The sequence below is a fragment of the Phyllobates terribilis genome, unplaced genomic scaffold (genome assembly GCF_046119375.1).
Source record: "Phyllobates terribilis strain yellow unplaced genomic scaffold, ASM4611937v1 Scaffold_1__5_contigs__length_1240528914, whole genome shotgun sequence".
In the NCBI taxonomy this organism is placed as follows: domain Eukaryota; kingdom Metazoa; phylum Chordata; class Amphibia; order Anura; family Dendrobatidae; genus Phyllobates; species Phyllobates terribilis.
The window spans coordinates 257531873-257543270 of NW_027362761.1; the positions used below are offsets into that span (position 1 = coordinate 257531873).

The following is an 11398-nucleotide window of genomic DNA, read 5'->3' on the forward strand; positions in this document are numbered from 1 at the left end:
TACTTTTGTACCGGGGATCTAAGAGTGTGGCAACCCAGTGGTCGGGATTATTTCGAATTCTGACAATCCAAGGGTCATGTTGCAGGTAGTGCAGCAAGAAGGCACTCATGTGTATTGTGCATCCAGGAGGACCAAGTCCTTGTTGTGTTGGTAGCGAGGTAAGAATCATGCTTCCTTCCTCTGCCCTCTCCCCCCAACCTCACACAACAGAAATGTGATCAAGGTCTCCCTCATCTGATGAGTCTTACATGCCCATCGCCAGTTCGTCCTCCACTTCTTCCTCGGCTCCTGCACCTTCCTCAACAGTTTGGCTGCTACCATGCGCCCTCGTTAATCCCTCTCCCCCACCCTTCCATGCCTGCCGCCTTGGTGCTGCCGACCGTCTGGAACTTGGAGCTGTTATCCCTTCCGCATACGACTCCTCCTCTACTTCCTCCACCTCCTCTTGTCCCACCACCTGACTCTGAATTCTGTTTAACGTGTGCTCCAGCATGTGAATCAACGGAATAGTCATGCTGATAATGGCATCGTCAGCACTAAACATCTTCGTCGCCATTTCAAAACTGTGCAGAAGGGTGTGTGGCGCCCCTGAGGATTCAGTCGCCACAGAGGTACTGCATCTCAACCAGAGGTGTGGTATCTCACCCTCAGGTAAGGAAGTAGTATGGCTCGGGACCCTAACACCTGCATCCAACACATACCCGCAGTGGGGGTAGGGCGAGATTGCTCCTAAGGGAGAGCACAGTCCCTGGTCCCTAGCTGGCGGGAGGGTCCTATGTAGTGGGTGTGGGTGGAGAAAGCAGCTTAGGGGAGCACATGACAGGGAGAGTATAAATAGGAAGCCATCTTAGAAAGAGCAAGCCTGTCAGAGGAGGAGAAGTGACAGGAGCAGAGGCTCTGCATGAGCTCAGCTACGGAGGCGGGCCTAGCCTGGGAGGCCGTTGACTGAAGGAGAGAAGAGAGGAGTGGGAGCAGGAAGGCTCCAGGAACCGAAGGGACCCTAGGGGTACGGGCCATGCAGAAGGCCACCCGTACGCCCGCTGCTACCAGGAGGTAGAGGGGTCAGGCCAGATAAGGGGAACCGGTCCCTCAACTAGCGGAGAAACAGCAAGGCTCAACTAGAAACCGGTGGCTGCAGCATTTCAAGTACTGCAGGCCAAAGTCCACACCAGTCTCACTAAGAAAGTAGCCACATAGGACCCAGGGGACGGAACACATGTTGCCCGCCAAGGCCCGAGGATACCGGATAGAAGTGTCATTGGGTGTGAGGTGCAGGGAGAAGGCCAGAGAAAGGACACACAGAAGGGGGTCCTGCTAAGTACTCCGGAGCTATCTGGGGGTGGACTGAGCCCCTCACTGAGTATGCACAGCACGACGGGGGAGATTGCTCTGGTACCTGTAATCTGGACTGCAACAACTGTGAGTAAAGATCTTGGGACTGCATCACACGGACTCTGTGTTCATTTCTGACTCCTTGCACTACAACCACCATCATCCACCCACACTGCCCTGTAGCTACACTCTTCCTGTGGGGAGTAATAATACCATTGCTGCAAAACCATCAGCTTCAGAGGACTGTTCCGCAGCGGCGGCCCCTTTGGCCGCACTGCACAGGTGGCGTAGTTGGACATTATAAAACCCATATATACAAATTACCCTTGGATTGACCGCCCTGGGTCACGGACCGGGTCACCGCCACAGTGACTACAACCCCCAGCGTCTACCGGCCTGGCTTCGGGTACCCCACGGCCCAGGGGGCGCGTCAACTTCATTGGTCCCTGATCTTAGACCACTCCTGCAGCGTGATTTGCCCCACCTCTGGACCTCGTTGGCCCAGGCTATACGTCAGAACGTATTGCACCAGGGCTTGTCGGTGCTGCCACAGTCGCTGCAACATGTGCAGAGTTGAATTCCACCATGTCGGCACATCGCATTTCAGCCGGGAACTGACAGTCCCAACGACTTCTGTAGAGATGTAAGTAGTTGAGCTGCGGGGTGCGAACGGCGGAAGTGAGCACACAGCGACCGTGCCCTCTGCAGAAGGCCATCTAGTCTGGGAGAGTGGGCTAAAAATTGCTGGACAGCCAGGTTCAACACGTGAGCCATACAAGGCACGTGTGTGACATTGCCCCGGCGAAGGGCCACACCCAGGTTTGCAGCATTGTCGCACACGGCCTTCCCTGGTTGCAGGTCTAGTGGAGACAACCATTCATGAAACTGGGTCTCCAGAGCTGACCACAACTTCTCAGCTGTGTGACTCACATTTCCCAGACATTTCAAAGTAAACACCGCCTGATGCCGTTGAGCCCTGCTGCCAGCATAGTAAGGAGGTGTGCAGGATTCCTTCTGCGCAGTTAGAAAGCGGGTGGCATTACCAGACAGGCTTTGGGTGCAGGTGGAGGACCGAGAGGAGGTTGAGGAGGCAGAAGCAGTGGAGGAACTTCTAGATAAAGTGGATTGATGTACAACTCGTGGGGACGGCAAGACTTGGACAGCAGCCCCTTGTCCTGCTGTCACCATAGTTACCCAGTGCCCAGTCAGCGACATGTAACGCCCCTGTCCATGCCTACTCGCCCAAGTGTCTGTGGTGAAATGCACCCTGTCACACACAGAGTTTCTCAAAGAAGCGATGATGTTGTGTGCGACATGCTGGTGGAGCGCAGGCACACCTTTCTTTGAGAAATAGTGCCGACTGGGCATCTGGTACTGTGGCACTGCGAAGGACATAAGGTCTCGAAAATCCTCTGTGTCCACCAGGTGGAAAGGCAGAATTTCTCTAGCCAACAGCTTGCAGATGGTGAAATTCAACCTCTTAGCTTTGTCATGGCTAGGAGGAAATGGTCTTTTACTTGTCCACATCTGAGGGACCGAGGGCTGGCTGTTGTGCTTAGACGGGGTTGAGTAGGGTGTCCCCGGCAAACTTGCCGGTCTGTGAGGAAGATGCAGGTGGAAAAGTTAGGTTGCCTTGATCCAAAGGTGGTGCTCTCGATGTCGGAGAGCGCTCAACACCAGCTGGTGTTTCCACTTCCAAATGAAATGATGACCTGCCAATCACACTGGCTGTTGCGGGTAAAGAGGTGGCAGGCCTGCGTCCAAAAACATGTGTGACTGCTGTCCCCCCAGTCACAGAGGATGAAGAGGCCGCGGATGCACAAGATGGGGCAGACGGTGGTTGGCCCGGCCTGCTAGGCCGCATTGCAGCACAGTGAGCTTCCCACTGCAACTTATGCTTCATATCCATGTGACGGTTCATGCATGAAGTACTCAAACTATGGATTTTTTGGCCTCTACTTAGCTTTTGGTGACAAATATTACAGATAACACGAGTTGGGTCATCCTTATCGATCTGAAAAAATGCCCAGGCTATGCAAGGCTTAGAGCCCATGCGACCTGAAGAGACACTACGACTTGTGGTCAGAGGCAGAGTTGTGGTTGAGGATGCAGTTGTTGACGTGCTTCCATTACTCCGTCTCTGTCCAGGAAGGCCCAACCTAACCTTGTCATCAATAGCATCTGTGACGCCCAGCTGCGCTTGGTATCACAGATCCTAGAAGAGTGCATTGATGGAATCCTCCACAAGAGGCCCTCATAAACATTCACACATCTCCACCTTCCACCACAGACCAGCAGAGGGAGCCCGTTAGGGATATAAATAGGGAAGGTGGAGCTAGGCAGTTCAGTTCCTCTGAAGAGTTCCTGCAGTAGAGAAGCCTAAGAGAGGTCAGTCTGCAGTGGAGCTCAGTCTAGTCTAGAGAACTCTGTTAATAGTTCAGCAGTGGAGCACGAAGCTCCTGTTAGCTAGATTCAGGGAGCCCAGTTAGAGCTAAAGGTGTGCCGGCGCCATAAGATCGGTGAAGCGTGGCAAGCTGCCGTTAGTGTGTATAGCCTAGTGAGGGCCTGAGTAGGCCGAAGGCTAGTGGAGAGTTAGTACATAGGGGGCAGAGGAGCTTAACCAGCTCACCCCGAAGCATTTACCGGACACCGGATCCGAGCTTACCGGGATCTCTATGACTCAGTAAGGCATAACCGGAATCCCTGGAGAACTACAAGTCCCAGGATCGCTAAGGTGCTGATACGTAACAGAGCCATGAGACGCTTAGGCCCCGCATACTGGGAGCGTGAACTCCAAGACAAGGCCCTACCACAAGGTCAGCCAGCGCAGGACAGAGACAAAGTTAGGCCTAGCTCCAGCAGGTCAGAAACTTACTACGCAGATGCAAGAAACAGGAGGCCCTACACCCGCTCATTGGGGAGGATCCTGATATGTACCCTTCACCCTACAGTGCTCATGGATGTGCCTGAATTTCCACCAGTAAAAGGTACTGAAGTGACTACCGTGTCCGTTCCCGTTCTTGCTCTGATCCAGCTGGGTCTCGCCTGTCCTGCATTCCCCCTGCATACGCTGCCCTGAGGCCTAGCTCCACCTATGGGGATCTATACCATCGAGCTGCCTTATCACCGGCCTCAGTGGACTGCTGCAGCGCTGGTGCTCTCACCAGATACCACAGTGGCATCACGAACTCTTATAAAATTAACAATTACCCACCCTTTTATAGAGTGACCCCAGGGTACGGGCCCGGGAGCCGACCACCGCGACATCCCAAAGGCCAGGCAAAGGCCCGGGTACCGAGTCATCCCCATCCCCTGGGCTAGTCACATCCTCCTCCACCTCCTCTGCTGACCTCATCGACTGGCTGACTGTGGGTTGACAGTAAGTGGGATCTCCAACCTCGTCATCATCACCCTGTGTGTTCTCACACCCATCGTCCTCAGAGCCAACCTCTTCCTGCCCTGACCGAAAAGTCAAGTTGTCGCTCCAATCAGGTGTTTGAGTCTCATCATCGTCTTCTTCATCGTCTCCACCAACAGTTTGGGAACGACGGTCTACATTATGCTCAGAACCTTCTTCATCTGGTCCTGGATCCAACTCATAAAGATTCTGGGCATCAGTGCAGATCATTTCCTCATCTGGATTAACAGAAGCTCTGGAGAAGACCTCCGTTTCCCAGGCTATAGAATGAGTAAACAGCTGTGCAGACTCAACCATCTGTGTTACCCTATACTCAGACGGGCAGCTGGAGACTTGGGAGCTGTGAGGAAGCAAGTGCGATTGGGGTGACACCTCTGAGGACTGGAGTATTTGTGATGTTGAAGTTGAGGTGGAGGAGAGCCCACTAAAAGGAGCACTTGATATCCGTTGAAGCACCTGCTGTTTTTGTGCCTCATCTGGAATTTGTAGCGATGGGTGTGTCCATAATAAAGGGATCGTATCACATTGTCCACGAAAAGAAGTAGACATCTTAGTTTGGCTGGAAGATATTCTTTCTTCTGCAGATGTTACTCCCCCCCACTGCGGGGGGGGGCTCGACCCACCAGCGGACAGGCGCCAGTATTGGGAGAGGGGGGCTGGCCATCAGGGTTCACCGCGGCTCAGGCACAAACCCGGCGACACGGAGGTCGCACGGGCAGGAACGGACTGGCCATGTCGGCTTGGCACTCCAGCGTAGTCCCTCTGCCCACTCGCGCCCGTAACCTCAAAGGGATGCGCAAGCGGATTTTCTTCCCAGGGCTGTTCCCCACCCAGCAGGAACGTGGGGGAGCTCAGGTCGGCCTTCCACTGTACTCCCTTACCTCCCTCGCCCTCTTTCCTTCTTCCGTTCTCCATCTAACCCCTCGGCTCTGTGGTGTCTGCTCTCCCTCCAGCTCTCTCCTTCTCACAGGTGGACTACCGCATGTATTCACACTGTGGCGAATCTTTTGGGCCCAGGCATAAGAAGTTGTCAAGGTAATGGATAATATGTGCCCCCTTAGAAATGTCCATTACAATCCATTCGAGGAAGCAACTAAACGCCTCAAATAGTGAGCAGGATCTGGAGCACCCCATGAGCAAACAGTGATCTAGTATGCTCCTTCCCAGAAGCAGCCCAATAGGTGGACACTACTCGGAGACACAGGTAGTAAGTAACCGGAACGCCGCATTAATGTCTGTTTTGGCCATTAGGGTGACCCTTCCCAACTTCTTGATCCACCTGATTGCCTTGCCAAAGGATGTACAGTATATACTACTGTACTTGGTTCCGCGTCGATGTTGTCGTTTACTGACCTGCCCCTTGGATATAACAAATGGTGGATTAGTCCGAATGTATTGGGTTCCGTTTTTGGCACAACTCACAACGGGGATACCACTACGTCTTGTAAGGAAAGTTTTCTGAATGGAACCGCCATTCTACCTAAAGATATTTCTTTTTTTAATTTTCTTGTCACGACGACTGGGTGTTGGTAGGCTGATTTTAGATTTTTACTCCAGCCTTTCTTGATTTTAGAAGGTCATGACATGCCTATATCTGTGTCTCCCCCTCCTTTTACTCCTCCACCTCTTTTCTTTTTGCATGACTATATGTACTTGTCACTTTTCCATGTGTTAGTTGTGTCTTCTGAGCAGTTTGTCAGCTTTTGGACACCTTTGAAGTGTTTTCTATGTGTTTTCTATGTGTTTCTATGTGTTTTTGTTTGCCTGCCATTGGTTTTAACGGTGTTCGAAGGTGTTCGACGAACAGTTCGGCGAACATACGGGTGTTCGACGAACCGAACCGAACTCGAACACTACGGGGGTGGCTCAACACTAGTAGTAAGATCCTGATGAGATTGTGAGACTATCGATCTGCTCGAGCACCGCCCCAGGAATTATGTGACTCACAAACATTTTTCAAAATTGAAGAGAATGAAGAATAGGCGGAAACTAGGGAACAGAACAGAAAAAAATATTATGCCTGAGAACATAGAAATGGGGTTCTTAATCAACTGCATTATATATTTTTCACAGCAGGTTTTTTTCCTGATTATTTTCATCCAATAATCTGAACTATCTCACAGCATGTGATAGTAAAATAAATTTGGTTCAATTGTATTGTAATTTTAGAATGTAGTTGAGAGCACAAAAGCAACCTTAATGAAACCAAATCAGCACCATTAATTATCTGGCGTATCTCCAAATTTAGGAGATTTAGTTCCCAAATGTGCATTGTACTAGTATATAAACCATCCATCCTTTGTTCTGTTGTCATTCACTGGCCACCAAGTCCAATAATTTATTATTTGTAGCAGTTAGTAGGCATACACCTAGAAAAGGTAATTGTGAAGCTCAAGTTTATTATAGAAGATTGTACTGTACAGCAACCTCAAGTTAACCTATGTTGTAGGTGCATTATTCTCCTGTTATACTGTAACCTCTCTATTAATAATAATAATAATAATTTTTATTTTTATAGCGCCAACATATTCCGCAGCACTTTACAATGTTAGGGGGACTTACACAGACAATACAGAATAAGGATATCTCAATCAATCTCTATTAATCTTGCCTCTACTCCATATGCCACTAATTTCACTATAGTATTACTACAGATGCTAAAAATGTACAAGTCATTTTACCATTGTTACTGATGTCTGTAAATCTATAGATTTTATAATTTAATTATTTTTTTTAAAAAAAGTTTAATTTGTGAAACATGACGTTATCTGCAATAGAAATATTATGGCAAAAAAACTAAAACAAAATTAAAATTTTTATCTTTCTGCCAGTGTACTTTACATCTCTATATCTATCTATTTAATCTATCTTTATCTTCTATCTGTCTGAAGACGTGTGCTAACTTTTGAACGGTTTTTAATTGGGCTGTTCAGATGATCGATTTTTCCCTCGGCCTGATTGTCCGTGAGTAACAAATCGCAGCATGAACTATTTTCTTGCATATATCAGATGAGACTCACCCATTCAGTCTCTAGATGCATTAAAAAAACGGATCCCACACAGAACATCCGTGTAGCATCAGATTTTTGCTGATACATTTCTATTATAAACCTGTTAAACTATATTTCATTATATACATTTTTTTATTTATTTGTAGAAAAACGGATTTCACACGGAAATTACACCAATGTCACGCGGATGTAAAAAAGAGCCACACCATTAGCACATTGATGAAAATTAGAGGAAAGTCGTCTGAGCTTTCTGGATGAAAATATGATGATTTTTCATAAGCTCGTCTGCAGCCGGCCTAACACCTTCTTCATGCATCTTTTTTTGTCACTAATTGGGTCAGTGGGATTTTGTTCTCCAAACATTATCTAGTAGTTGGTATGCTTTCTTTTTACATTTTTTAAATAATCACTCTATAGGACTTTAATCCCTTCTTGAAGTGCGATTTTCCATTTTTGAGTTTTTGTTATCTTCCTCCCGTTTGTCCAAGAGCCAGACTTTTTAATTTTCAGAAAACATAACCGTATGAGGGCTTGTTTGTGCAGAATGAGAGTTTTGAATGATACATTCAATTTTTTTAAATTTAACTTGCTGGAAAATGGTTAAAAAAGTTTATGAAATTGTCAACCCCTCTCCCCCCGCAAATCTATAATTGTTTTTTTAGAGTTTTGTGTTTAGAGCATTCATTGTATTGTAAAATTACCCTAAAGTATGAATCTTCAGGTGAGCACAATTACGGCGATCCCATATCGGTATTTTTTTTTATTTAAGGGATGAAATTTTGGGGGGAAATTTATAAAAAAAAGGGCTTGTTTTGCCATTTTCTGAGACCTGCAACATTTTCATTTTTCCCTTGACAGAACTGTGTGAAGGGCTTGTTTTTTGCATGGCAAAATTGATATCTTTATTGAAGCAATTTTGGGTTAGATAAAATATTTTGATTGTTTCTTATTGCATGTTTGGTGCAGTTGTCGCAACCAAAAAAACACATTTTTGGCTTATTGTTTTTTTTCTCTTTACAGTGTTTAACATTTAAGTTAAGTAATTTTATATTTTAATAACTCGAAATTTTGCAGTTGCAGCAATACCATATATATTTTTTTTTCATTTTTTTTAAAAGGGGTGATTTAAATTTTTTTATACACATTTTATACATATTTTTCAAACTTTTTTTTTTTTAAAATGTTGCTTTCCTTTTATGAGACTTATAAAGTTACACAGTTACAAAGGTTGAAAAAAAGACCTAGGCCCATCAAGTTCAACCTTTCTCCACCAGTTATGCATTTTGTCTCTAAATTATCCACAATGTTATATGTACTAAGGAAATCATCCATCTCTTTTTTAAAAGCTGTTATAGAGCCTGCCATTACTACCTCTTGTGGCATGGCATTTCACAGCCTAACTTAAACCTATGATCTTTCGATCACTTATACTATGTACTGCATTACCACAGAATTGGTAATGGAACATAGAAAGTGAAAATGTGGTTCTCCTATGGCTGATCTTCTCAGAAGGACTAAAAAGGCATTTACAGGGGTCTTCAGCAGGCCATGGTAACCAATCAGTTCTCCATAATCAAGTGGAGAGCACTGCCGATCACACTATTTAAATGCCGCTGGTAGGGACTGACAGCTGGATTTAAATGGAGCAAACATCACCTGCTGCGGTTACCGAATGATGTCAGTTACAGTATGTAAAACAGCCAGGAACTTCTTAAAGTGGTGCAAGCTCAGCTCCTGAGCCCACTTCATACATTGAGACCTGAACGTGCATATAAAGAAAAAGAAGTGGATGTTTGTGCAAAAGTTAGAGTTTTTCACATTCTATAAAAACTGCCCACAGCCAAATGGCGGGGAATACTATTGTGCAGTGCAATCTTACATGAGGACTTAGCACTAAATCAGTGTTGCGACCTCAGTTTCTTTTAAGTGGTGCATTTATGGTTCCACGATCGGTAGAGATGCTGTTGGGCTCATAGTTCCTCATTAGTATATTGTTTTAACTGTTTCCTTTGCAGTGAACACAGTTAAGAGGGAACTCTGGCTGTGGCCTGTAAATTAATAGGACATATGCAATTATTTTATAATATATGAATAACACTTTAAGTAAATGCAGGTTTAACTACAATACCATACACAACCCATGGACAAGAGAGCCATGGCTTCTGAAAAAGAAGCAGACCCTTTTTCTTATCTTGGATATCTTCTTTAAATCCATGTTGTGATCCATTCCAGCTTTTTGTGAACATCTACTTTATATTATTGTTTAATTACATAAGGTGCATGGTGCCCTATAAAGGTTGAAAGTATTCGCTAGATATATTGTGTATTTTTGAACTTTGGAAATTTGTTGAACTGATTTTTCTTTACCAACCAGATATAATGAATGCAGCAAACTACACAAGAGTGAAAGAGTTCATCATTCTTGGATTTTCTGATGTCAAGGAGATCCAGTTGGCTTTATTTATTATTTTCTTGGTGATGTATATCCTGACATTCACACAGCATGCCGTTATTATTGTGGTCATCCACTTGGATTATCATCTTCATACTCCTATGTATTTTTATCTCACTAACCTCTCATTTTTAGAGATAAGTTACGTCACTGTCACTGTTCCTAATATGTTGTCTAACTTGTTGTCAAGTAAAAAAACAATCTCCGTCAATGCATGTTTCTCCCAGTTGTACATTTTCTTCGTTTTAGGTAGCACAGAATGCTTCTTGTTGACTACTATGGCATATGACCGATATCTTGCTATCTGTAATCCTCTTCATTATAATGGAATCATGAATAGAAAAGTCTGCCTTAAACTAGCTGGAGGTTGCTGGTTAGCTGGTTTATTTTCACCATTTATTCCAACTAATTTTGTATTTCGTCTCCCTTTCTGCCGCTCGAACGTTATAAATCATTTCTTCTGTGACTCAGTCCCATTACTAGATCTTGCGTGTCAAAATATCAACAGCATCGAAATCATCAATTTTGTTTTGGGGTCAATTATTTTACTAACCTCCTTGTTGTTGACCATGATTTCTTATGAAAACATAATTTTGACCATACTGAAGATCACAACTGCTGATGGTCGTAAAAAGTTTTTTTCTACATGTGCTTCTCATCTTATAATTGTAACTATATTTTATGGCACCACAATCTTCACATATGTCAGGCCTAGGACGAATGCTTTCAACTTCAACAAAATTATATAGCTGATTTACTCTGTTATCACCCCTATGATCAATCCTATGATCTATAGTTTACGAAACAATGATATTAAGCAGGCACTGAAAAAAGCTGTAAGTTTTAAGTAATTTTTAATTATTCTGAGGTAAAGATAAAAATATGGTAGCATCATAGTAATAATTAAATTGGCTTCTACACTAAGACCCTACACACTACACCCTACTACAGACTTGTTTCTACTTCCTTCTATTTGGAAGAGTGAAGGATAGCGTAAGGCTAAGTGCACACGATGCAGAAATGCTCTGGGTTTTTCCTCAGCGTTTCTGCATCTCCCTGGCAGAAAAAATGCATGTGGATTTTACATGCGTTTTTCCTGCCAGGGACAAGCGTAAGTGAAGCGTTTTGATCTTGCGTTTTCGCATGCGGGTTGTCAAGTGCTTTCCAAGTGATTTTAGCATCACT

The 11398-nt window shown here is 45.1% G+C and overlaps 1 protein-coding gene across 1 annotated transcript; it reads left to right on the forward strand.

Moving 5' to 3' along the window:
- Nucleotides 1-10140: 10140 nt before the first annotated feature.
- On the forward strand, nucleotides 10141-10962 carry LOC141166737 (olfactory receptor 8H3-like). The gene has a single exon (XM_073653707.1). It carries the CDS (start codon nucleotides 10141-10143, stop codon nucleotides 10960-10962), a length of 822 nt encoding a protein of 273 aa, XP_073509808.1.
- Nucleotides 10963-11398: the final 436 nt, after the last annotated feature.

Coding starts and splice junctions, on each gene's coding strand:
- LOC141166737 (XM_073653707.1), top strand. CDS start 10,141: ATGAATGCAGCAAACTACACAAGAGTGAAAGAGTTCATCATTCTTGGA.